The sequence below is a fragment of the Mytilus trossulus genome, chromosome 3, assembly GCF_036588685.1.
Source record: "Mytilus trossulus isolate FHL-02 chromosome 3, PNRI_Mtr1.1.1.hap1, whole genome shotgun sequence".
NCBI lineage: Eukaryota > Metazoa > Mollusca > Bivalvia > Mytilida > Mytilidae > Mytilus > Mytilus trossulus.
Genome location: NC_086375.1, coordinates 54,027,802 through 54,055,800, shown reverse-complemented (window position 1 = coordinate 54,055,800; position 27,999 = coordinate 54,027,802). Strand labels below are relative to the sequence as shown.

Here is a 27,999-nt window from a genome sequence, read left to right as displayed (position 1 = left end):
CAATAAACATGTGTTTGGCAATTCCTGTTATCTTTGTTATGTATTATCTTAAGATATGATTGGAAAAATGTATACAGTTGTAATCTGTGTGTCAACCTTAAGTTGTCTGTTGCATTTTTTTTATTTAAAATTTTCTTTTTTAAAAGTGGAAGGGTTTGAAAGTATTCCCCAGATCTTCTTTTTTTATTGTAATAAATGGTTTGGAAAAGTCTTCATATATTTATTTTTTTAACATTTTAATTTTTTACAAAAATAATATCACAATGCAAGAAATGCAAAAATTCTATAGTAACAATTATAATATTCATACTTTAACATGTAGATATATCACAGTTTTCAATTAAACAGCACTAAAACAAATAAATTATACTTAAAAACATACATTCAATCATATTCTATCAACAGAAAACATGCATACAAACATACATCCATTACTCATACATTCATATATCCATACCTCCCTACTTTCATACTTAGAAACATACTACTGTTGATTCATAATTATTCATTGGATACCAATTTTCGTGGATTTCGAAGGTACAGGTGAACCAATTTCAAATTTTCAATGAGTTACATATTTTCAAAAGGCTTTGTATACAGAGATTGGAAAACAACGAAATTAAATATCCAAGAATATGCCAGTGTTCAGCTATCCACGAAAATTAATACCCACGAAAATAAATGAATCCACAGCATTCAAAAAGTCGTTGATACAGAGTGTGTTGTTCAATAAACAAAATCTATCTTTAAACATCACTTCAGCATATCCATATTAGAATAATGTTAATTTCGGTTAGCAAAATCTGTATCTGCGTAATAACCCTTCATCAGACAAACCAAAGGACAAAAGTTTGAATAGCCAAAATATATCATTTAGGAGTATCTGAAACCAAAATTAGCATATTCAGGAGGGATAAAACCATCTAAGTTTAGCATGGAATAGGGAGTTCCACCCTGACTTTCACCATAGTTACATAATTTATAATTGAAAAATTTATTGTCAAAATGTTTTTTTTAAAGCAAACCAACAAGGAATCACTGGCTGCTGGAAGATACACTTAATCTGTTATGTGATTGAGTATTTGTCAGTTGCTCATTTGAGTTCAATGATTTTACCTGGACTCTCAGGTTTTCTTCACTAACAAATTGTTCATCAATGCTATCAAATTGTGCTTATTTAGATATCTAGGATAGGTATTGTAATGGACCTTTCTTAGTTCCTTTTTTTTTTAATTACCAGTAAATTGAAATTGAAAGAGTCCTCACAAATAGTTGTATTTTCCAAAAATTGATACTTTTGAACCATCTGATACCTCTTATATACTACAAAACTTTGTTACAGGACATATCTTTGAAGCTGAAAAATCAGCTTACCATTTTGGTCATCTGAGTTCTAAATTTATATGGATATAAAATATATTACTATGAACAAATTGATTTGACCAGCTGGTAAATTTATATTAAGTCACTTGGACCATGATTATAAAAATATAAATTTTATGCTGAGTCATCACATGTGCTCACGATGTTCTTCATCATCATATTCATATTCCCTGTCTTTAACACCATATAAAACTTCTGATAATGTTTCTTTACTGCTTTTAAAACTTTGTAAACAACTAGGGGAGCAAGCCCTAAATATAAATGGTAGGTTTTTAATTCCATGTAGCTTGCTGACTGGTCGAATTATTCTTAGTCCTGGTCCATACAGAGCACTTTGACAGCAATCACAAACAGATCGACTGAAAAAGAAATAAATCAAAGTTTTTTAGGATAGTAATGACAACTTAAAAGTATGTTATATGCAATATGATCAGTTTGTCAATATACCAGCAGTAACAGAGTAAAATTCAATACAATCAAACATAAGTTTGTATATATAACAAGATAAGGCCGTGTTCACACCAAACGCCGTGTAGAGTAAACATGTTTACAATTAGTTTAGTGTAGTGTACACTGGTTTCACAATACATTTGTTCACATCTATACACCTTGTTTAGCTACCTGTACATAAGATTTGTTCCCACTTGTAAACTATATGTCATTTAAATGTTCATTATGTAGAACTGAATTCAAAATTTTTGACAATTTTTGTTCCGGTAAGGGAACAACCATTTGACTCGAAATGGGGGTGGGAATGGAAATATTCCGATCCCCAATTTGATAAAAAAAAAAATGGTCATACAGATGATAAAAAAAATATTCTGAATCAAGAGTTTCCCCATACATTATAGTGTTAAATATTGAAAAAAAAGTACTTGATCACCAGCATCGAAAAAAAAGGAATAAAAACGTTCGCGCGAAAAAAAATCTGACGCAGATAAAAAAAAATTACCCTCCCCTATTTTTAAAGTTAAGTGGTTGCTACTTTATGAAAGCCATTTTTATAATTTGCAGTAGTTTGAATATACTAGAGATGTCTCGATTACGCATTAGAAAACGTTAGCTGCAGCATCGTGCTTACAGCCGAAAAAAAAGGATTGAGATATTAGGGATCACTACATTTTTATCTTTTCTGTTTGTTTCAAATGGTATTTCTTCTCAAAGGAGTATTTGATAAAGCAATAGGGTAACGTTTTTTTTAATTTATTTTAAGTGTTATTTAACGGATCTGAGATACTAGACAACGTATCATTTACCTCACACTTTTTTTACTCGTGCATTTATGCGTGAATCGTTGTTTGAATAAAGACCGGTGGCAAATATTTATGAGTACGTCAAGCCGATTCGGGAAGACCTTTTCAAAAATGAATTAGGCAGCAACTATTTACTTCATTTTTTGGAGAGGGGGGGGGGGGGGGGGGGGTAGGGGCGTGGGCTATTGATCTTTTTCAGGACAAATGTTGGTAACAAGTCAAAATCAATTTTAGCATTATATATAGTGGCAGCTGAGGGTGAAACAAACAATTTTTTTTCAGGGCCAATAACTAGAAACTTTTGTTTCCAAAACAAAATCCATAGCTCACCCCTGTAAAATTTAGACAACAATTTCTGTATTGAACTATACTTATAATTATCAAAAATATCAATTTTACTCAAAAATAGTTTCCTCCCTAAATATATACACGGTAAAACTTATGTCCTAAATGCCTAGTTTTGTGTATACTTAACCTACACAAAGACTACATTGACTATCGACTGTGTGTAGATAAAACATGATGTAAACTACATGTAAACATTAAGTTTTATCGATGGGAACGCAATTGTGTTTAGTTTACGTGTGAGTTACATTAACACAACACTGAATTTGGGTCAATGTGAACACGGCCTAAATCTTGGACTTTTCTTAGCAACATAGTTTACGTAACATAAACACTATAGAGCTATTCATTATAAATTGTACGTCTCAGGCAAGGATTAGTCAAATTTTTTAGGCAACTTTTGTATTGATTGTTTTAAGACCATAATGTCAGGTATAATACCAGAAGTCACAACATCAATGAACCTGTGTTATCAATATTAATGTTTGGATACCATAAAAGTTTGTTTGAATAAAAAATTCAGAAATGATTTGTGTTTATACCCACCAGTTTTTAAAAAAGTTGATTTTTTTTAAATTCAAATTCAGAATTTAATTTCATTTACCGGTATTTGAATTCTGAATCAATCTTGCCTGATAAAACAAACAAAACTGTTTCCAGGCCCATGGTTTCAGGTCTTGATATTTCAAAATTGTTATGGATGGGAGGTTTATTTCGTATTTGTGTTACTTATCCAATGACTGTGAAAGTTATCACAATTCCTTACCTAGCTAGTACATTGTTGACAGATTCAGGGTAGTGTTCTGGATGCATATGTAGATCTGAGTTAAACATCATTAAGGCGGCCATGTCAATCAGTCTCTGAAGTGAAAATCAAGGTACTTTATTACACTTGCTGACATGGTTGTTAAAATATGATTGAAGGTTGTTGACTTTAATCAAAGTGTAGTGCAAACCAACAAATAGTTTGTGAAATATACTCAATGATACCTTTATTGTCTTCATGCATAATTTCTCATTACATATATTTTAAATAGTTTTTTTCAGATGTTGTTGCTTAATCAATATTTCTAGTTTAGTTAAAATTCATTGGTTTTGTAGTCATGATTAAAAGATATATATGTTTATATCTGAAAAATAAAGTTTGTTTTATATGAAGACTTATAGATAATCATTGATCATCTCAACAAGATTTTTATTTTCTTGCTTGAGAAGGTACGGCGAAAGTGAGATGGGCAATCAAGTAGAGATGATCAATGATAATCTGTTTATCGCTATTTTACTTATCATGACGTATAAATTTCATTAGAAACGCCACATGCCTCCTTAGTTTCTAGCGATAATTTTTCATGTCAAGCCAGTAGCATATAAAAAAATATGCTGGGCTACCTCGTCAGTTGTTTTTTTTCAATTTTCTTTTTATCTATTTTTATTTGCAAATCAAAATCCTTTGTGAAGGAATTAATTTTTTTCTTCTGTACATTCTTTTCATATTTTTTTACATTTATAACAGTTAATGAAACCTTTTCATACTTTATCATGGTGTTTGTGAAAAGCTTAGTAAGCAAGATATTTAACATTGCTAGTGAGGAGATCTTGCTATTTTATACTAGTTAAGTATTGCTGTTTTAAAGCAAACAGATTCCATCAAGTAGAGTCCAAGTAGCATTAATCTAACTTTAAGATGAAATTTTACATTGTAGTGTTAGAAATGGAAACAATTACACAATTTATGTTTACAATACCTGTGGTTGATTTTGTGTATTTTCCTTCCAGAACAAAGGATGCATGAAATTATTCTTCACATTCAGATAATCCAACTCTAACCCTAATGCACCACTAGGCATGGCTGGTAACTGATTTCCCTCCAAATTCAGTTCTCTTAAACACCTTTAAAACAATTATAAATATTAAATTTGTTTTTCATTTTTTTGTACATAAAATCCAACAGGTTTTCTCATCTGAATCATTTTACAAGTTGGCATGTCAAAACCTTTTATATCTTGCTATGGTGTATGGGTTCCTCATTGTTAAAGGCTGTATCTACAGTAACCGGTTGTTGCTTACATCTACCTCATTTGGTTTCTGATGGTTTGTTATCTCATTAGCAATCATACTACAGCTTGTTATATCACTACCGTCTAGTGTTTTTCTAGAATTACTGAAATATATGCACGAAACAAGTAAAGATGTTTTAATTGTTACCTGAAGTTTCCTATTCACTGTTATCTGCAGATAGGAGTTTAAGTGATAGTCTTTGGAAATTTTAACTATAATTGTTTTTATTAAAATTCAATAAATAGTCTGTTGTTCTTAGGTTGTTTGTTGGTGTGGTTCATATGTGTTTTTCATTTCCTAATATAGACCAAGGGTCCAGAAACGGTCATATTTGCCAGTCATGTCCTAAACTGAAACTATAATGTCCTAAACTTTTAATTGGGATTTAGGTCAAATTTTATTTTTCAACAGTAATAATTTCGGTCATTTTGTTGAGATTGACTTTCAAAATCACCATTTTGAACATATTTTTGTTTTGTTATCGACTTCCTGTAATTAAACTGCCACTCCAATAAAGTGTTATAATCCTGAGGGCCCTCCTAAAAACTATATTAATGCCTCAGGGAGCTATTGGCTAATGATTGCTAATCTCTTTACCTGTGTTTTTAATTCACACCTGGCAATGAATCACAAGCTCCGAACTATTATTATAAAGAAATAAAACTTCCATACCAACTGGCTTCATTAAATGTCAATTATGATTTAAAATTAAATTAAAACTTGGTTTAATTTACGTAGAAAAATTATATTTTTTTACTTCTAACACACATGCTTTGTTTACTATGTGATGCGCATGCTTGAAATTCTCTTCCACAGATTTAGACAATTAATCGTAAATTTAAAATAATTTCATCCTAAATAAAGCTAGTGCAACTGTTTTAATTAATATTCTTGCACTAATAAAGGTAAAATATTAAAAAGCCGATGATTTCCTGTGATTTGGGTAAATAAAACTAATCCCGGAAATGAGTCCGGAATTGTTCATTTTAGTATTGTTGCATTACATCCGGTTTGAATTTTGACTTCAGAATCGAAAGAAACATAAGTGATAACTGAGAATATTATCATTTTAAGTCATTAAATTCATTTTATATTTAAAATGTTGCCTTCCCTTAATTGCTCTTGATCGATTTTTGGAAAATGGTAGGACAAATCATGAAGCAAATGCGATGCAACAGTGAATCAAGTTTGTTGATGATACGAACATGACGATCGAGTATGAGCATACTCATAATGAGTCTCAAGCAGTATTGTGATTCTGACAATCATTTTTTGAAAAGGGGCATCAACTTTTAAGTTGTATGAAAATGACTGAAATTAGGTGAAAAAATTTCTGGATCCTTGATATAGACCGTTGGTTTTCCTGCTTGAATTACACTAGTCATTTTTTTTTGTAGCTTGCTGTTTGACATAAGCCTAAGATTCTTGCTGCAAGCCATAATTTGACCTATAATTGTTAACATTCATACATTGTAACTAAGATTGAGAGTTGTTTACTTGGCACTTATATTACATCTTCTTTTTTTGTAGATATAACTCACCTTGTAAGGAATTTTATTTCAATAGGAATAAATGTCACCTTGTTGTACGATATGTCAAGATGTTCTAATTTTGGCAAGGAGAATAATCTGCAAAATAAGAATAAAAAAATCAAACTATTCAAAATTAAATTTCACTTCCATGAATACAAAATAATATTGTGAAGTTGTTAACCAGGTCAAAGGCTGCTCCTTGAAAATATACATGGAACCCAGGGAGGTAACCTTAAAATTGGTTAATTACCTATGAAGGCTAATTTAGAATTTCACTTACATTTTCATCTTTACTTATGTACTTGACACCTACCAAAAGTTTTTTAAAGTTGGGTTTCATGTATGAAGGGGGATAGGACCTTTATCAGGACTCCGGGATCAAGTGATTTTTAGCTCTGGATTTCCGGATTGACCCTTTCAGGATCTGGGAATTGTTTCTTCGAAATTTCGGGACCTCAGGATTTCATGTTTTTAAGTCTGTGATTTCAGGATTTTTAGTGTTTAAGCCCGGGATTTCGGGATCAGCACCCCTCCTACTCCTATGTTTTATGGGACAGCCTGGAGTAGAAAATTATCTTTATAATGTTAGAATTTGAAATTACTAACTGTTAAACAGTACAAGTTTACAAAAAAGATTCATTTTCAAATAAAATTAACAATATGAACAATAATATATATAAAAAAGGATATCAAAATACATGTATCTCACTTCAATAAAGAGAATCAAAAAGTATCAGACATAATCTGAATTATTGTAGGTTTATTAAAATAATCCAAAGGCCAGAAATGTATAGATTTATTGTGTATTCTTACCCTAACGGAAGAGATGATAACAAACAGAAGGATACAACCAGTACTCGAAGGTTCTGTAAGCTGTTAATATCAGGAGGAAGTTCTCTCAGAGGATTGTTCCTTAGTTTCAGCACCTCTAACTGTCGGATTCCTAAGATCTCTCTTGGAAATAGCTATTAAAATAAAGGAAATAGCTATTAAAACAAAAGAAATAGCTATTAAAACAAAGGAAATAGCTATTAAAACAAAAGAAATAGCTATTAAAACAAAGAAAATAACTATTCAAAATAAAGGAAATAGCTATTAAAACAAAGGAAATAGCTATTAAAACAAAAGAAATAGCTATTAAAACAAAGAAAATAACTATTCAAAATAAAGGAAATAGCTACTAAAACTAAGGAAATAATTACCTTGTATTCAGAAGTTTAACAGGGCGTATGACATTTGCGCAGATTTTGAAAATTTTCATTCTTTCATTTGCGCCGATTTCATTTTTTCATTTGCGCCGATTTTTTATTTGCTCCTAATTAGATTTACAGGTAAATTAATACTTGTGCATGTACTATACCATTGGTAAAATTTGGTTCTAAATGTTTTTCATTTATGTTTAAGATAATTTTGATTCATATTTTTCTGTAACATGATAGACATATTGCACACTGAAACGAGCCGAGGAGACAATTCTTTAATCATCAAGGGCCATACATATCGGAAGATAAGTGTCCTGAAATATAACAACATATCTTACTAATGTACTATAAAACTGTGTAAAGCCAGAGTCACCACGGATTTTATTGTCAAAACACAGATCGAGCATAAATATGTGACAGATGTCCGAAAGATAGAGGCTAAAAAACTATGGTTACGGTCAGGGAAAATGTTTGGAGATGTATCTTGTAGGCCTTCTTCCACCTCCCCACTGTGAGCAGGGGACAACAGTTATATACATGTTATGATTGACAATTCATAAATTTGTACAAGTGGCTTATGGAAGATGTCTATAATGTTAAATGAAAAATAAGATGACTTGGATGGAGAGTTCTCTCATTGACACTCATATCACATCTTCTTATATCTATTCACCTGTAATTTACCTGTAAAAAAATCGGCGCAAATGAAAGAAAATATTGGCGCAAATGAAGGAAAAAATCGGCGCAAATGAAGTGCAGATCGGCGCAAATGCAAAACGCCGGTTTAACAGACACTAAAAGTCATAAGATGGCAGCCATCTTTTCAAAAAAAGTTACAGCAGAGGTCAAGATTAAGCTTAATCATGTTCTATAATTTGACTATCCAAGGCAAACAGATTAATGAGTAGAACGTAACAAAGGTAATATGAAAACAATGACTAAGCTTTCAAATCCAATCAACAACAGTACTAGTAGACACACAGTAAAATCTCCTAGCTGGTTCTGGGTATGAATTCTAAAGATAATTGAAATAGTTGAAATAGAAATTCTATCAAAATAAATATTTAATTTTCATTATGTTTTCACTCCAGATAGTATTTTCAAAATTTAAATTATGAAGCTTACAGAGAATTTTGATATTTAAGAGTGCAGAGCAAACAAATATAATTTATAAGATGCATGTATTTTCCTAATGTCTACATGAATATTCTAGAGTCTCATGTTGCAAACAAAAAACAATTTAACCAACATATGGTTTATTTGTTTATCTAATTGGATAAACAAGTTAGAATTAGAAAATTGTGTTCATAGTATAACCATGCAATTATAATGTATTTTTAATCAGGCAATAACAAATGTAGTGTTGATTCTTTATGGATAATAAATGGAAAGCAGATGACAAAAAAATCTATGAAAATTATGTCATATGATAGACATACATGTAACAGAATCCAATGTTGGTTTTTTTAAATTACAGTTCTAGCAGGAGTAATGAAATACAGCATTTCCATCCTTAAGCATTCACAAGAACATCAATTACATCATATATTTCAAGAAAGAGTGTTTAAATTAGAATCAGAGAGGAAAAATTGTTATAATAATGAACTTTGAAAACAGATTTTCATAACAGTATACCACATTTAACCTGGGCCTATTGTAATTACTTATACATGTTATAATTCTTCGTCACTCTTTTTCAAATTTCAAATACTGTTGACTGGCCATGGTCAACAGACTCAACACAACAAGGACTAAATTGAAAGTCAGTGTGAGCCATGTTTTGCTTGTTGATTATTTGCGAAATTACATTTCACAGAGTAGTACAGATTTAAAGTTATTTTTTTACTATACTTACTGAGAAATCATTGAAAGATAGATTTATATAAGTGACGGTCCTCATCAAAGGTGAAAGGTCAGGTACTTGTGCTATGAAGTGAGCCTACAAAGAAAAAGTATCAATCCTTATTAACTTCAACAAAAATAAAGTATAATACTGGTACAATGTTTTAAAAATACACTATATTTCTAAAGCATGGCAGTAATGAAGAAACAACCTCCCTTTTGACCAAAGTGTACATATTCACTGTCATTTCTCTACATGCATACTTCAAACTTCTTTAAATGTTTAAAAGCAAGTATTAATAATATGAACAATTAAATGGAAACCTGATTCAAGTTTTCATATATATACAAGTAGCTGATTTACAACATATTCTTGTTAAAATGTATATATATATATATATATATCTGTTTTCACATTTTAAGTTTTTAAATGTTGGCAAGTTTAAGACTTAAAAGATGTAATTTTGAAATTTAGTCTCTCTTTATTATTCAATACATACCTTCAAACTAAGAATTTTTCCACCATTAATAAGACAATCTAGTATAGCAAGCTCTGAGGGAGATATGACACCATCTCCTTGTGCAGCTGAAAAATATAGTTAAATCAAATATGAAAACATGCAGCAGTATAAGTATTCAATTTATTGAAATTCACAATATGTATTTTGATCATAATATATATGTACAAAAAAATTACCTCACTAAGGATGTACACGTCTGAGGAGCAAACAATTTCTAGAATTAAACTTTTTTTCCTAACCTGATTTTTGTTTTTATATGACTGTAAAAAAATTATTGGTGAAGAAAAAAATCTTGTGGTAGTGCACTTCTTTTTTTGCCACGGCCCTTTGAAAGTACCCAATTTTGATGGTTTTCCATTTTCGTCAATTTTTATCTATTTATGGGCTATAATCATGAAAAAAAATCATATTTACACAATTAAACTTTTTGTCATACTTTCAATAAAGATGGAGGGTACCAATCTGAATAAATTTGAATTACAAAAACTACAGGTAGGTGTTAACATAAGGTAGTTTTGGAGAAGTTAAGAAATTTAACTTACTGAAAGGTGATTGGCTCCTTCCAGATCCTTGGAAGTATCTTGACCTTGCAGAATGGAACATAGTGTCTGCACTTGGAACCTCAGTATCCCTACAATTAAAGTATAATTTACTCCTTAGGAATCTTAATTTCTGAAAGGCATGTTACCATGTTACCATGTATACAGAATGTAAAATTCCTGATATTCAATTATCTACAAAAATACATTTTGTCTGAATGTAAGATGTCTGTTCTCATAAGCAATACAATATAAGTTAAAATGTTTATCTCAATAAAATAATTTGAACAATATATGTCATAAAATTGAATATGAACAATAAAATTCCTCTTTCTGAAATTTCTTATACAATGTACATTGTAGCATACACATAACTATATAGATATTGACATTAAATTAAAATATAAGTGTTGTATAATTATATATGTCATCTGCATTTTACTAACTATAAAGATAAAAAACAAAAAAAAAACAATAGAAGATTGTACAGATTGCATTTTATTTTTAATTTCAATATCCAAAATCTTTTGAGAACAAGATACTTTGGTAAATATGAGTAAAAAATTATGACTATACAATGTATAAAGCCTTGCATAGCATAATAATGGACAGATGTAATGTAGAAATAAATTGCAGAGTCTATGGTAAAACATGTATTTAAAAGTCAACAGACAAGCTCTTACAAGTGCTGCTTTTTAGGATGAAAATTTCGTGATCATGAATGTCATGATTAAACACAATTTCCTATTACTTCTTAAATTTGAATAAAGCTTACTGTCTTTGTTGAAATGAACTTCTGGTCAAATCTGTCTCTTCGTCCTCGTACAAGATAATCTCAGTATGAGGGATATTAGCATCGTTATACTGAGGACTGTACTTCTTTAATGGTCGTATCACAGATTTAACCTCTGTTCCCATCAAATCTCTGACGTGTTGTTTAATCATGGCAGCCATTTCTACCAGAAGCTGTCTCTGTGGAATTCTTGGTTCTGTAGGTGGTATATTTTGATCTGAAATATTATTAATAATATAATGTATTTATTTTCTCTTATAAATAAGGCCATTTTATATTAAAAGTTAGCTTCGATAATAAAAGAAATCATGTATCATTTAATATTACGTTAAAAAGTTACATAAAAGTTTCCATAAAAAAAGCCAATGGTCAATAATGCATAATGTATAAGAGAACAACTGATTCAAGAATTTTCTAAATACAGAATGAGCTACCAGTACACACATTTGTGAATAATGACTATTAATGTGTTGCTCGGTCACTTCATGACAGCTATTTTTGTGAATTGATGTGTTGTTTAGTCACTTGTTGATTGTTCTTCTGTATCTTGATTATATGAATATACATGTTATTTATCCTATAAATATTAAACTCCACAAGCCAATTCAAGACTGTGTAAAACTTCATTGCATTCTATGGCATACTGTTAGAGTAAACAGTGTCATTCATTAAGTTTCAACCAGAAGAGCTTGATGGGCTTATATATATATCTACAAAAACAATATAAGTGCTGACGTACCTTCAGGGGTAAATTCCTTCACATGCATTTCTTCATTGTTTTGTATAATATGCTTGCGTGCCAATAAATTTGTCAACTTTTTATAATTATGCTTTGAAATTATAGCCTCTCTGACCTTGGGTAGAGGCATTTTCATTACATCTGCACATTCTCCAACAAAAGATTCAAGAGTAAATGCTGGAGGCTGGTAGTAGTGAAATTCATCCTGCGGATCTCCAGGGGGTATAAATGGTACTTCATTGTATCGTTTTGGGGGTCTAGCTGGCAATCCATCTGGACCTCTTGGTTTGAAAGGCTTAACTAGAGACTTCCCATCTACATAAGTTCCCAAGCTTGTCCTATCTCTATACAGTGGGTCTAAAACATATTTTCTATCCTCTCTGGCAATGTAACTCACATGACTCAATGGAGAACCATATAAATGTAAAGTTCGCTGACTAATTCCTCGTCTTGGATTTGATTCAGAGGGTGGGGGTGATATCAAACTTGGTACAGCACTTGGAGGTGGAGATTGTTGAAAGGAACTGTAAGTCTCATATTCTTCATTTTCAAAATCATAATTTTCATAAAATGGTCTCTCAGCTGGATCCGGAGAAGGGGGAAAAGGAATGGGTGGTAATTTTGGTGCTCTTGGTTTTCTAAGCAACTTAAATCCTCCTTTCTTTTTCTTTATTTCTTCAGAACTTGAGGTTACAAGAACCTGAAAAATATTTACAACATTTATTTAATCAGGTACATATATAATAAAAAGAGTTTCTGCAAAATATACTATATTACAGTCATTCTACATATGAATCAGTTTCTAAAAACATGAGAAATGGTCATTGTTTTAATCATTCTGTGATTAAATTCCAGCACAGATTGTCATGTGGATAGATTAAAAAATTATGATTTTGTGTTTGGTAGAGCTGTTTGATAAATTTGATATAAGCTGATATTGATGTTCGTTTAACATGCTTATATCTATACATGTACATGCACATGTGTAACATTTATTTATGGTATTCAATGAAAATTTTAAAACATGTAAAATGAAAGTCTTATAAAAAGAAATCTTCTTCTTCTTCTTCTTCTTCTTCTTCCAGGTAAGGAACCGGATTCATTGCTGAATGTTAATGGTTCCGCGCGAAAACTTTACGCAGTGCTTCAAACAATTGTAAACAAACAAATCTTGACTTTTTGTGAGGACTATAAATTCAGGGAAATGTCTGTGTCAGAAAAATTTAAAAAAAATGTATATGTCTGCACATTCATTTGGGGCAAGGATTTGTATAGTCTAACTATACAAATCCTTGTTTGGGGCATGCATCAGATAGGGATTTCAAAATTTCAACAACTTCTGACCAATTGCTGTATGCATTTAGATGCATAAGCTGCCTCTTTGACTCATTTTTCAAAACAAATTATACATGTATGCAAATTTCTTTGATTTCTGTGGGAGTTACTTTTTTTTCACTGTTTCCATTTTTAATCATTTTTCAAGGGTGGTAAAGGGTTATTTTCATGCAATGTGTTTTGTCAATTTTATTTCAAATGCAGTCTTGAAAATTCATTATTCGCTGTGTTTTCATGAAATCCGTAAAAATATCTATGTGGAAGACATTTTAAATTTTCTTTCATCGTAAAATGGCAATTTTATTTCTTGTTCTTCCATGCAGATACCCCCCTTTACAGCCCAATCTTTTGATAATACTAGTACTAGTGCAGTAAACGAACAAATATAACTGAAATCAATCTTAAATATTTTCTGTTTGACTCATAAATCTTGTATGAATGAACATTTAATAAAAAATTCTGTGTACTGCCTCCAGTTTTGTGATCATGACAACTCTAAAGTGTTATAGTGTATGATAATACATTGTGTTTAGCATGTCAGATATACTACTAGTTTTGTTAACACGTGTTAAAGATCGTTAATTGACGTTAGAAATATAACTGTCACGCAGACACCTTGATTTACATGTAAAATGTTGAAGTAATTTGAACCCTTCTCCCCTTGTAAAAACCTTTAAAAAAACAAAAATGGAAAAATCTCCTTTAAAAGAAATTAAATATAATTTCTGTTTTGCGATCAAAGTTAACTGGTGTGCGTTAAAGGAATATTGTAGATGTTTTTATAGGTTTTGCGATCTTTGTTTCTTACCGAGGGTCCATTGTGCGCCATTTTGACGCTGTAGCCATGAAAACACGAGATTATCGCGAGAATCAGTTAACATGGGGTTAAGAATTAGGTCATGTGTTTCTGCTCTGAAAGTAAATTCACGTTTATTTTCAACATGCAAGCGTTTAAGTCAATTCAACGAACCTCTCTCCGGTCACAGTATGGCAAGAGCAGGAGGCATTGCATCAATGATGCGACTGCCAGTGCAGGAAACAGCAGAAGGTAAAAAAATGTTGACCCGTAGTCGTAAATCATACAAGATGACGAATCTGGTCAGTTCGCCCTCTTACCTGGTCGGCCTTATAGGACTTGGTCCGAATCGCTGATTAACGTTTGACCTAATACAGTTCGTCCTTTGAAAAAAAAACATTTTCTAATAACAAAAAATAATTTTCTATTAAATACTAAAAAGTCATTTTCATATATAAAAAGATGGTTTTCTAATATTAAAAAATGGTTTTCTTTTATTCAAAAATGGTTTTCTACCATATTAAAAAAAGTACTGTATTTTCTAATATGAGAAAATATTTTTTGGATAATAGAAAAGGATTTCTGAATATAAAAAAATGAATTTATAATACTAAAAAAAAAAGGTTTATTAGTCCCCTACTGCATTGTACTGACGAAGTCGAAGGGGACTATTGGTTTGCACTCCCTCTGTCTGTTTGTCATCATACATGTATCTTTTTAGTGGTGGAGATTTCAATTTGTGACTGTGAAAGTTTAAAAAAAAAATATACATGTATATATATTTAACAATGACAAAACATCTAAGCATGCAGCATTTTAAAATAAAATCATCAATGATCAGTGATCATGAAATTAATTTTTTTAAATAAAAATAAATGTAACAATGGAGCTTAGCATTTCTCAAAAATACAGTTATTTTTTTTTATCTTATTTGAAATGGACTCCAACTATATTTTTCAAATGTTTTATTTGCTCTTACAGGCCTACATGCATGTTTTGTTGGAGTACCATTGGATATAGGGACCTCCAATAGATCTGGCACCAGATATGGACCTAGACAAATCAGAGCAGAATCTGCTTTAATAAGGAAATGTAACAATGCAACAGGTTAGAAGTATATATATGGCTCAAAATAAATCATGTTCTTTCATGCTGGGAAATGTTATAGATTACTAAACAAAGTAGGTTTTGCTCATTGCTGTAGGCATATGCTGACCTTTAAGTTGCATACATATATATGTCTTTCCAACTCTGTTTAGTAATGTTCTGACTTTGTAAGGGCTGCATAGCCAGTCAAGGTCGTTAAAAACTTCCATCGTTGGTGGTAATGTATCATTGGGAATTAATCATACCACATCTTATTATTTTTATGTTTATCTTGCAAAGAGACATAACCATCCAATTTTCAACAAAAATACATACTCAGTAGCTTTACACTTAAATTAGATTTGAAAATTTTTCTAGGATGTACTAAATACCTAAAATATTTGATTTTCCCCCCTAGTTTTTTTATTTGACTACTATTTATTATCTAACAGTATTTTTATTGTATTGCATTCAACTGGCATTTGAGTTTTAAATATGTTTATGAGTAGGTAACATGAAGATTTTACTGTTCTGATTTGTTCAAATGAGTTAACAAGGAAAGCAGGTATCTGACAGGAAAATGTTTATACCAATACCAATACCGAATTATTTATTATAGTGACATGTGTTTTATGACAATATACAATATTTCAATAAGCAGTTGTAATTACATGTATCAACACCCGGCCCTTTGGACCTATAAGTCACTTTAAACATTTATACATAAAAAATAATAATCATTTAACAGCGGACAAAGTTAGAATTTATGTTTGATTGTTCCTATACAAAAAGTTTTTTCTTTTATTAAATGCATTGTTCAAAAATTTAGCAGTTTTTCTAGGATAATTGCAGATAAGAAGTTTAAATTGTTCATCATTAGAAAGGTTTTCAAAAGAGTGTTCTATATCCAATATAAGTTGATTTCTTAAATCTCGGTAAAAGACACAGTCCATCAGGAAGTGGCGTTCATTTTCAACATCACATGAGTCACACATTTTGCAAATGCGATCAACTTCTGCTTCTCCGACGAACCGTCCGGTTTCGATCCTCAAAGGAAGTATGCAGCATCTAAATTGTGCTAGTATAGAACCTTCAGAACAAGAGAGGTTCAGTCCGACATATGTTTCACATTTATATTCTGATTCGAATGTTTTATATGTCCGCAATTTCGGAAAGTTTGTAATAGAGTTTTCCCATTCAGTGGAACACAACATGAAAAGTCTGTCTTTTACAAGAGAAATATCGCAAGTTTGTTTTTGGTGGAAATAATCTTCCAAGTCAATGTGTGACAAAATAAGTTTAATATCTGATGACCAATTGTTCAACCGTTCAAGGTCCCAGTTGAAAACCTGTTTACATACCCGTGAATCGTCCATTTGAATAAGCTTGTTCCATAGTCTAATCATATTGCACCAGTGTCTTTCTTTACAAGGCAGCCATCCAACATCACCATTTGTAGCAACTTTCGGAGCGAATTTATGAACACCTAAGAAATAACGAATGGCTTTGTTTTGTACCAAGTTAACACATGCATAGTCTTTAAAACCCCAGACAGATGAGTTATAGTCTAAAATCGGTACGACACATGATGTAAACAGCTTTTCAAATGTCTTTATTCCAAAATTCTTAAGATTATGAATTTTTGAAATAATTCCACCGAGTGCTCGCCCTCCAGCTTCCGACAGTCTCTCTGCATTCACTTTATAGTCTTTAAATTCAGGAAACATAACACCCAGATATTTATACTTGTCGACAGGTTGTAGTGAATTTCCTCCAATTTTAAATTTGTATTCTGATCGCTTTATATGGGATTGGCGGAAATGAACTACTTTCGATTTCTCAGTGTTGATAAGTACTCGCCATCGCTTACACCAGTCATGTACTTTGTTCAACATCGCTTGCATGTCATTTTCATTTGGTGAAACTAACACTATATCGTCAGCATACAACAGTATCAATACATTTGAATTTCCTATGCTAACACCAAGGTCAAGGTCTTTAACTTCCTGCACTAAATCATTAATGAAAATGGAGAAAAGTGTCGGCGAAAGATTATCGCCTTGTCGAACACCGGAATTACAACTAAACCAATCCGTCAAAGTATCATTCAAACGAATACAAGCAGTAGTATTAATGTATATGCTTTTGATAGAGTTATAAATTTTCCCATCTATTTTATTTAGAAGAAGCTTGTACAGTAGCATATCTCTATCAACAAAGTCAAATGCCTTTTTCAAATCTATAAATGTTTATATCTGTAAGGCCACAATTGGAATCTGTATGTTAGTGATATGCCTGAAATTAACTTAATTGTTTTCTTTTTCAAAATTACTGGAATTTAGATGACTATTTTGTATGTTTAACTTGGCCTTTATGTAAATGCTGATGGTTCAATTTGTTGCATATAGATTTTTTTTTAATTGCTTCAACAGAATGAAATTAAAATTCGTGGTGAAAATGAGACTTTAAAAAAAAAAACATAATGATAAAAATACTGAAATTGAAAATGCATACCCGCCAACTGTCACTATTTGTGGGTGATTTCCCCAATGGAGGCTCCCAAATCGAAATTTTGTAAGAGCAATTTTGCCCATTATTTTAAAGAAAAACAATTAATTTAACAATGGCTATGAGCTTGTTAAAGCACTAAGAAGCCAAAAAAAAAAACCACATTAGAATATATTTGAAGGTCCCCTTGAAGGTTTTGTAGGACTATAAAAAACATCTTTCACGTAAAACCCCCATGGGCAATTTGAAAAATTGGCAGGTATGAAAATGGTGTTAAACCAACATGACCAATGCTTTCATTTTATACTACATTGTACTACCTGCCATCATATAAAGTTCAACATTCAATATACAGAAAAACATGGTTTGTCATCATTGTGACAGATTAGTTCCTGCTCTTGTAATGTCTTACTTCAAAATATTTCATAAAAATAATTTTCAAAAGAAAATAAAAATGGTAAATGTGAATTTCAGTTTATCTGTACTTAAAAGTCAGATCAAGTGAATAGGTTGAATAAAGACTAAAAAGAAGAACTGAAAGATGAAGTACAGCTAATAAAATGGCAGATTCTGTCAGGAACATATATATTAGATATACTGTTCCCAGATTCTGTAAATTGTTTTCTATAATCTGTTTTAGGAGCATCACCATTTGATTCTTTCCAAGTTGCTGATGTAGGTGATGTCAACATAAACTTATACAATTTACCCAAAGCATGTGAGGACATAAGAAAACATTTTTTGAAGATCATTAATACAGGATGTATCCCTTTAGCTCTTGGTGGAGATCATACAATGACCTATCCTATTCTGCAGGCTATTAAGGTACTGTTTATAATAACACATTTCTTTTTATTCTACTTTGATGCATGTTTAACATGACATAGGCTGGTGCAGCTGTTTATTTAAATATTGTTCTATTCTGATTTTTGAATTATATTAAGTCTTAAATAATTTATTAAAACCGCAAGATTTTTTTCATATTCAATTATTTTTGGAAAAGGGGAGAAAAGGGGGGGGAGGTCAGTCTTTAAGAATCATGCTGTATAGAATTAATGGTAAACTTCCAGGAAACCTATAGAGTTATTAAAAATTAGAACAATAATTTTACTATGATATATATAAAGATATGATATATATGATAAATATTAAGATGTAAAGAACATATAAAGAATATATATATAAAGATATAAAGAATATAAAAAGGAAAATTTCCATATAATATTAGATTGGTTTTATGCATGAAATTCAGAGTAATTTTTGTCATCCATTAATGAGATTTAATTTTTATTTTGAAATTTGTTCTGTGACAGGAGAAACATGGACCAGTTGGAATGGTGCATATTGATGCTCACTCTGATACAAATGATCTTATGTTGGGGGAAAAGATAGCCCATGGTACTCCCTTCAGGTATGTAGAAATATAAAATGGTCAACTCTCTAATAATTCTACATACAGATATTACCATAAAGGGCCAAGTGAGCTATTTTCATTACTTTGGGTCTGTTTTCTATCATAATCATACATTTACTTTTACAAAAATCTTATATGTTGACTACTGGGCGAATTAAAACCAAACTTAGCTGCAATCATCATGATCATCATTTGGGTATCTTGTTGCACGTATATGTTAAAATATTTCCAATGATTCTTCTTGGTACAGATGCAGCCTTTATTTTTGGGGGGCAAACAATTTAAAAGATTATAAGAAATTCTAAACAATGAAAATGATCAGCAACTAGGTTAACATCTATATATAGTAATAATAGTCAGTCCATTTTTATTTGAGTTACTTCCCTTGAATAATGGAAATTCCTTTAATAATGGTTGCCACCCCTTTTTGTGTTTTTGAAAAAATCTTTAATCCATATACATTGTATGTTTAAGGTGGTACCTAACACTACAGGGAGATAATTCTGTAAAGTCAGCTAAACGTTTAGATTGCGATGTGTTGTTAAGAGAATTTAAAGGTTCCCAATGATCAAAATAAGTGTTCGTCAAACTGCTATATAACCAGTGTAAATTTTCTGATAAAACGGTTGGTTAAAATTTTTTGAAATTTTTCTATTTTTGTCAAAGGGCCAAAGTAAATACTTTGTGAAAATTTTAGGAAAATTAAATGAGCCAAATTAATTTTAGTTAAAGTGTTGGGTACCACCCTAAGAGAAACTAAGCAGAAAAAAATAATCAGTAGTACAAGATCAACCAAAAACAGATTTAGTTACAAATTATATTCCATGCTTTAGTTGCTAACATCCAAGTCATTTTGTCTCTGGTGGATAGATACCGCCGGGTAGGATAGACTAGTTATCTCATTGGAAATCATATCACATCTGCTTATTTTACATAATGTTAGCAAGAGGCCAGTTAATCCAGGTGAGCAACACATGCTCATTAGAGCCTCTTAGTTAAATATTAAAAAGAATCTTAGGTTACGAAAGAACCAGAGCAATGTTTTTCGTATGTTGATTGAAATTATTAAACAAATTACTTTCTGCTATTACAGTGCTAATTATTATTTTAGGTTAATTAAGTCAATGATTTTTTTAAATGAGAAAACTTTTATAATTTGGGACTACATTTGTATTTATTTTATTTCAACAATTTTAACTTTGATGACAGGCGTGCAATAGAAGAAGGATGCTTAGATGGTAAAAGAGTGATCCAGATTGGATTAAGGGGGAGTGGCTATAGTACTTCTGATTATGATTGGGCTAAACAACAGGTAAAACAGGTTTTTTTAACTTCCATCATTTTTTAAGTTCTAAACGATCAACTCACTATATTATTATTTAGAAGATTAAACTAAATTTATTGTGCTGTTTGTCAGGACATTAACCAGTGTCAGTGAGATATGGGTTACTTGCTGTCATTTAAAAAAAAATTCCTTGAGCAAGTGCTGATGACGTATTGCTATTTTGTAATCGTGTTATATTTTTTATTTGTGCAAAACTTTATGCTGTTGTTGGGATTGATAAAGATAAGCTCCCTTTCAAATTTTCTAAATTTGTGGTTTGTCATTCCTGGAGTCTACATTTAAGGTGGTACCCAACACTTTAACTAAAATTAATTTGGCTCGTTTAATTTTCTTGAAATTTTGACAAAGTATTTATTTTCACCCGTTGACAAAAATATATATATATTTTTTCAAATTTGAACCAACCGTTTTATCAGAAAAAATACACTGGTTATATATCAATTTGACAAACACTTATTTTGATCCTTGAGAAGCTTAATATTCCCTTAACAATACAACGTAATTAAAACGTTTAGCTGATTTTACAGAGGTATCTCCCTGTAGTGTTAGGTACCACCTTAAATGCTAGATTTAAGTCAACATTTCATGTGTCACATATTAACTGGCATATCTTTGGATTAACTTATCTGACAAATTACACAGTTATTGTAAGGTAAAAAATGATTTTATACATTTTCTGATATGTCAAAAAATTGTCATTCTAGAGATATGGACATTAACCTTCAGATTTAGGCACTTTTTCACATGTAACACACTTGGAGTAAACCTTGATAAATTTACTATAAACAATATAATTTTGTCAAAGTTTGTGAAAGTATTGATAAGAAACTGTATACTCTTTTTTTATATGTGAAAATTTTATGATTTATCTGTTGAAATTTAACCTTTGAATTAAGGTTAATTTTCACTTAAGAAATTGTTTTATTTTTGTGATAATTTACCCATAAATACTATAGAGACCTCATATATTACTGTTGCAGCTGATCATTTAACACATTTCACAATTGACACCAAAACAGCTTCAATGAAATGTGTTTAGTGTATACATATAGGAAAGAGGACTCAACTAGATGTTTTCTGTATGATTTAAGAATATTTTTGCATTGATAACCATCTAAATCTACAAATTTTCTTTTTATGTTTTCAGGGTTTCCGGTGTGTGCAGGCTCATGAATGTTGGCATAAATCATTGACACCACTCATGGAAGAGGTTCGACAAATGATGGGAGATAAGCCTGTTTATATATCATTTGATATTGATGGACTGGATCCCTGTTATGCTCCAGGAACAGGTCAGTATAAGTGTAAAATATGCTGGTAATCCTCTTTTTAAATTTACATTTCCCCTGTATGTTTTTTTAGATGATGAATCAATATTTACCCTATTTCCATTTTATAAACTACTACTTGGCACTGACCCATTTATCTGTGCATAGTCTATTTTATCTGTTTCTTTTTAAAAACTTTTAAAGACATCTAATCTTTTGTTATGCTAAAAAAATACATTGGAAGATATCAATAAGTATGTTTCTATAAAAATTTGGTTTAAACACCAATATATCTCTTACAATTGATCATTCCTTGCTTTTGCCTCAGCCAACTTTGTCAAGTTATTTTAAAGAACAATTTTACAATTATCAAAAGGAAACAGCAAGTGTTTAAAGTGTGTATAAACAGTACCAAATCAAGTATTGTCAATAGACTATTCCCTTTATTTTTGTAGATAATTCATTATAAATCTATTTCAGTACACATTCTTAAAGGTTTGCACATAGTTTTAAAATTAGCCACCTGATAGTTGATAATTGATGAATGGCAGAATCTAAGAATGTAGTACATGTTATTTTACAATGTATGGGTTTGTTTTTTTAGGTACTCCAGAAGTAGGTGGATTAACTGTTATACAAGGATTAGAGATTCTCAGAGGCTGTAGAGGATTAAATGTAATAGGAGGAGATTTAGTGGAGGTAAGAAAGTTCAGGTTATATCACACTAAGAAAGGACTATTTACAGGCTATTATTTGAACTTGGAGTTATTTTTACTAATAGAATTTGCATAATTCTTGTGCTTAATTTTTTTTAATAAATTCCATGTTTATTTGGTATTATGATGTTTTGCACGGTTCATAACACTTTCCATACAATGTATTTTAGTTCGATAGTGTTGTGCATGGCACAGTACATTCTCGTGAAAATATACTATTTTCTTTGTAAGAGAAAGTGTTGTGCACATCACAGAACATTATAGTACAAAATAAACATGGAATTTATTAAAAATTTCAATAACAAGAATTTAAGGAAATTCCATAATTAAAAATAATTCCAAGTTCAAATAATAGCCTGTTTACTGTTGATTCATTTATTTTGTGGTCACCAATCATTTTTTACAGATTTCTGTAAGATTTTGAATGCAGTAATGGACATATTGAAATTAAAAACCAAATAAAATAATATTGAATAACTGAGACTCTTTATTTAAAAAAGACAATATCACTTAATAAACTTGGTGTTTTGGAGTTTACCTTTACATGCATGCAAGCTCAAACCATAAGGGATTCACAAAAATAAGGAGCTTTAGGTAGCAATATTCTCTTGCTTTCTTATAAATTATGCTTACTGTTTGTGTCATATATTTGCATATGTGTGTAATCAATATCTTCCATAGATTTGATATCCAGTAGTTGATATGATTTCTTTTTGGTTTGTCCATGGAAACAACCTGCATATATTACATAAAATATTGCAAGAAGGGGGGGGGGGGTGGTAAGATGTCACATATTTCCTGATTTCAAGTTAATCTTTCATAGTTGTCTTCATCCATCAGTTTCTCAAAGTGACATTAAACAAACAATCAAATTTATTTGTATTAGTTACTTTCAAAATTGTATGAATATCAGAGACAGTTAATTGATGTGTTCAATAGCTTAATTAATATATTTGTAATATACAATTTGAGTTTATTTCTTTATTTTTATTATAGGTGTCACCTCCCTATGATACAACAGGTACTACAGCTTTGGTTGGAGCTAATATGTTGTTTGAAATGTTATGTGTTCTGCCAGGTGTTATATATAAGTAGAAAGGTGGAACGAAACCTCATATTTATATTGCAGTCACCATTTATGATAATTTTGTGCCATACATATCAGGAACTATACATTACAGCTTCCCCTGAACATGCTTTACCATATATGATGTACACTTTATTATGCTTCATTAACTTCCCACATATTGCTACATTTGATATTGCCTTGTTATAATCAGAAAAAAGCATTTATTTAGTTTTAAAAAAAATATTATTATATTGTTCATATTCGACAAGATTTATTCAGAAAATTTTGATCTCTTAAAAAAAAGATGAAATCAAATCTAATGTTTTTTTTAGATATCAAATCAAAGATGTAAGGTAGTACAATGTACTATCATGTAGTCCTAAACCACAAAGTGTTTTCTATTTTCATTAAACATTTCTCAAAAAGAATGTTATGGTGACTGCAATCTCATAAAATTTAAGCAATAAGTGGTTGTATATGTTACAGCAGGGTATTTTAATTATATTTTTTTTAGAAGCTGCCATTTTCTAGTCTTATTAAGTAGTTGTGCAACAGTTTTGTAATAAATACATTAGTTATAATTTTGTGACTATAAAGTATAAAGTGCTCATATAAAATGAAACAGAGAATATTTATTTATTTACATATATACATTTTTTAATACTATGCAATTTCTTAAAAAAGTAAACAGTGAATTGAAGTTATCTTGGAGATTCAGTCTCTGACTCTCAGAATATTGGTGAAAAGAGTGAATCAATTTAACTAATTTCTAATTCTATTTTAGAGAACTGAATGTTCAGAACTTAATTCATTCTAACAAACCTTTTTGTCAAGATTGTATGATATGTTACTTATTTTATACATGTCACTGAATTTGTTGAAAACATAATGGTAAACATGCATTATTGAAAATCTTTTTTAGTCAGTCAATATAAATTATATGAAGATGTACAATTATATATACAAATGTATGCAATAATGATAAAACATAGTTCCTATATATTTTTAATTAGTAGTAATTTATATTGATCTTTTTTTTTTTTTTTTTTTTTTTTTTTATACATATATTGAATTTATAATTTTTACCTATACCATATTTACAAATGAATTAAATTATTTTATAAAAGACAAGTAATATTTATTACCTGGAAAGGAATTGATTTGTTACTGAAGTATATGCCATGTCTATGAAAAAAGGTTCACATCTTAGTGTAACTTGACTAACAAATCTGTGCCAAATGTTTATCTAAAACAAAATGGATTCACAATTAAAAAAGAAGTTGAATAACAAAAATAATGAACTCCAAGGGAAAGTCCCTAATCAAATGACAAAATTAAAAGCTCAAATACATCAATCGAATGGATAACAACTTCCATATTCCTTGCTTGATACAGACATTTTCTTGTGTAGAAAACGGTGGATTCAAAACAGAAAGTCCCTAATCACAGGGCAAACTCAAAAACAGAAGATTGTCATATTTGACTTCATGTTTACAATTAGACACTAAAATGACTTTAATACTAGGAATACAGGGGTAAAAACACCATAAGACATATAAGCAAGTGTTGATGTTTTATTCTTATTTTCGATATTCATTTATGGATAAAGGAATTGCACGTTCTATTTAAGTGAAGGCTGTATCTTCTTGAAAAAAAACACTAAAAAATCTAGCGTTCAGAAGTGGCTTTACTGTCATCAGAAAAACTCAAATCCACCCAAAAGATAGACTGGAATTTATTAGTACTAAAATACTCCTGAAGCTTATTGACCTAAGGGACTTTAAAAGAGAAGGTAAAACCATCAATCAGTTTTTTTGTAGACGAAACGTGGCATACAAAATGTAAACTGTAGTCTACTAGTATGATGAGTTTAAATATTGCCAACGAAATTTAGAATCATATCGACATTGCAAATTTGACCTACAGTTTATTTTTGTGTTCTGTTCTTAGACAAAATGTTGGTTTGATACCTATAAATGTTTTTCCAGAATATTGGCCTTCAATCTTCGCAAAATTGTCCTGAATAAGAAGAATTTACTCCTTCGTCTTTTATGACCAACATATTATCTTAGTGAGATTTTAAAAAGATATGCGCTTGTTAAGATCTGGGAATTTTATACTAGTATTATGTCCCAGCTAAGATTGGGGTTCAGGAACTGCAGTATCCAATCTGCACCTTCTATCGATCTAATTTGGTATTGTAAGAAGTAAACTTTGTCAATTCTATTGTTTTTTCCTACTAGTCTGATTATTATGGTTACTAAGTTCAGGTTTCAGATCTAAATATCTTTTAATATTTGTAGAACATATTTTCTAGTTCGTTCTCATAGCAAGTTAACCACAAGATAAAGTGGTTAGGTATATCTGGTGCTCCACAGTAGTATGGCTATATGACATTGTTTTTCATAGACATACTCGTTTCTTGTAGTACAGTTCTGTGTAGCCAGTTCTTAGTTGGACGAATATCCTGAAAAGTCTTTTAGATGGTAAATAATACAGAATTGAGTATTTTTTAGTTGGTTTCTTTTTGTACAAGTCTCGACCTCTCTTAGATATTTCCAATCTTCTTTGTAATTTTTCTGTACTCTTATAAGCTTCTTGTTTACGTCCTTTAGTGTTATGACGTCATTCTTCGTTAGTTTTATTACTTCATTTAGTTATGTCTTTGCAAGGATGTATAAGCCTCGTCATTACTGGTTATATTAACATGTCCTTGTGGTATCTTTTGTCCATGAAACTATTACTTTTGTATGCTTAAGATGTTTTATGTTTTATTTAATTCCTCTAAGTACGGCATTGTAACTGTTTTAGTCCCAGTTCAGAATAAGAAGTACCATAGCGCTTTTACGGTCAGAGAAACACTTGATGATCTGTATATGGTATATCATAAGTTCACGTATTCTTTGATGTTTCTCAATTTCATCGATCTTCAGATGTTTTTCTGAAAACAAAATTGTTTTGCAGTATTTGACATTTTCTTTATTTCAAAAGGCTTGTGACTTGTCTTCTGTCATCTATTAATAGTGGAATGATATTTGAATCCTTCTTTTTGGTCAATTACCTCATTCGGCTTCCGAAATGCGTTGATCTGATCTACTAAACATGGAGGTTTAGGTAATTTTGTATTCTTTCATCTCTCTCTGGCATATAAGTCGTGCATTCTTTTGCTTTTTGTCCATATCATTTCAGCTTCTTCTTTCCTTTTTTGTTTCAGTCTAAGTTTTATTTGTTGTACTTTCCTTTTTGGTTTGTTAATTGTTAATTGTTGTTTGCCGCTAATGTGTAACATATGTGAAGTGGAAATAAGATTTAAATTTGTACTTGCAATCGTGTCAGTTGTTAAGCATTACACTCATGATAGTAAATATTATAGTTACCATTGCTCTCGTTAACAGTCTGATATGCAGATATCATTGAAAGTGACATAACATGATCTATATGAAAATGCAACGTTAAATGAGTCTTGTTGACAATGAGATAAGGAAACCGATTTTCCTACAAATATTCTAACATTCAAGAGAAAAAGACAATAAATCTGCATTTATCAAAACGGTTTCCGCCTCGCAAAGACATTATTGTCTCCGTGACAGATAACAATAGGAAATTGTTGTCTGCTAAAACAAGGACAATATTCTATTCAGATTTATTTATTGCTGTTTTTCTTATGATTTGATCATGTTGATAATAGGCAAATATATATAAATTATTTCGTTTCAAAAAGAGTTTCATTCTTTTAGGTATCAAAGTGCAACAAATAGTATTTACTTAGGTGTATAGATTTAAATTCAATAATGATAAACATTAAAAGCTATATATAACAGAATATGGGGATATGATACTCTCTGTCAACAAGAATTGTTGTCGACTGTAATAGGGACTAACATTCAAGAAGTAGTGGTGTCGACTCTTATTCCCTCTAGGACTGATAGTTTACAGTGGTAGTATCGACATTGGCTGTGGGTCCAGCGTGAGTTCACTAGTAGTTGTATCTATGATATTTTCTGTGACTAACAGCCAATTAGTAGTGGTTTCCACTGTCATACCCTTGGACAACAGTTCACGAGTAGCCGTGGGTTACGATTATGATACTCTCCTCAAATAAGTTCTACACCAGCAGGGTTGACTCGTTTGACTTGGTTTACATTTTTTCATATCAGGACTTTGTATAGCTAGCTATGCGATATAGGGTTTTCCTCATTGCTGAATATCCTTAAATGAGAATATCCTTAAATGACCTATAATTGCTAACTTCTAC

At 30.6% G+C, this 27,999-nt stretch overlaps 2 protein-coding genes across 2 annotated transcripts; one reads left to right on the top strand and one right to left on the bottom strand.

The window, feature by feature from the left end:
* Positions 1–217: 217 nt before the first annotated feature.
* LOC134711845 (leucine-rich repeat-containing protein 63-like) lies at positions 218–14,409 on the bottom strand. Its single transcript, XM_063572777.1, has 11 exons — positions 14,351–14,409; positions 12,208–12,907; positions 11,451–11,685; positions 10,679–10,767; positions 10,116–10,201; positions 9,629–9,712; positions 7,385–7,536; positions 6,581–6,667; positions 4,727–4,871; positions 3,748–3,842; positions 218–1,742 (listed from the first exon to the last, which is right to left on the bottom strand). The coding sequence occupies exons 1-11, from the start codon at positions 14,369–14,371 to the stop codon at positions 1,511–1,513; spliced, it is 1,926 nt and encodes a 641-aa protein (XP_063428847.1). The 5' UTR covers positions 14,372–14,409; the 3' UTR covers positions 218–1,510.
* On the top strand, positions 14,409–24,715 carry LOC134711846 (guanidinobutyrase-like). Its single transcript, XM_063572778.1, has 8 exons — positions 14,409–14,590; positions 15,320–15,445; positions 18,573–18,757; positions 19,246–19,343; positions 20,556–20,658; positions 21,839–21,983; positions 22,564–22,658; positions 23,672–24,715. The coding sequence occupies exons 1-8, from the start codon at positions 14,422–14,424 to the stop codon at positions 23,768–23,770; spliced, it is 1,020 nt and encodes a 339-aa protein (XP_063428848.1). The 5' UTR covers positions 14,409–14,421; the 3' UTR covers positions 23,771–24,715.
* The last annotated feature ends 3,284 nt before the right edge of the window (positions 24,716–27,999 follow it).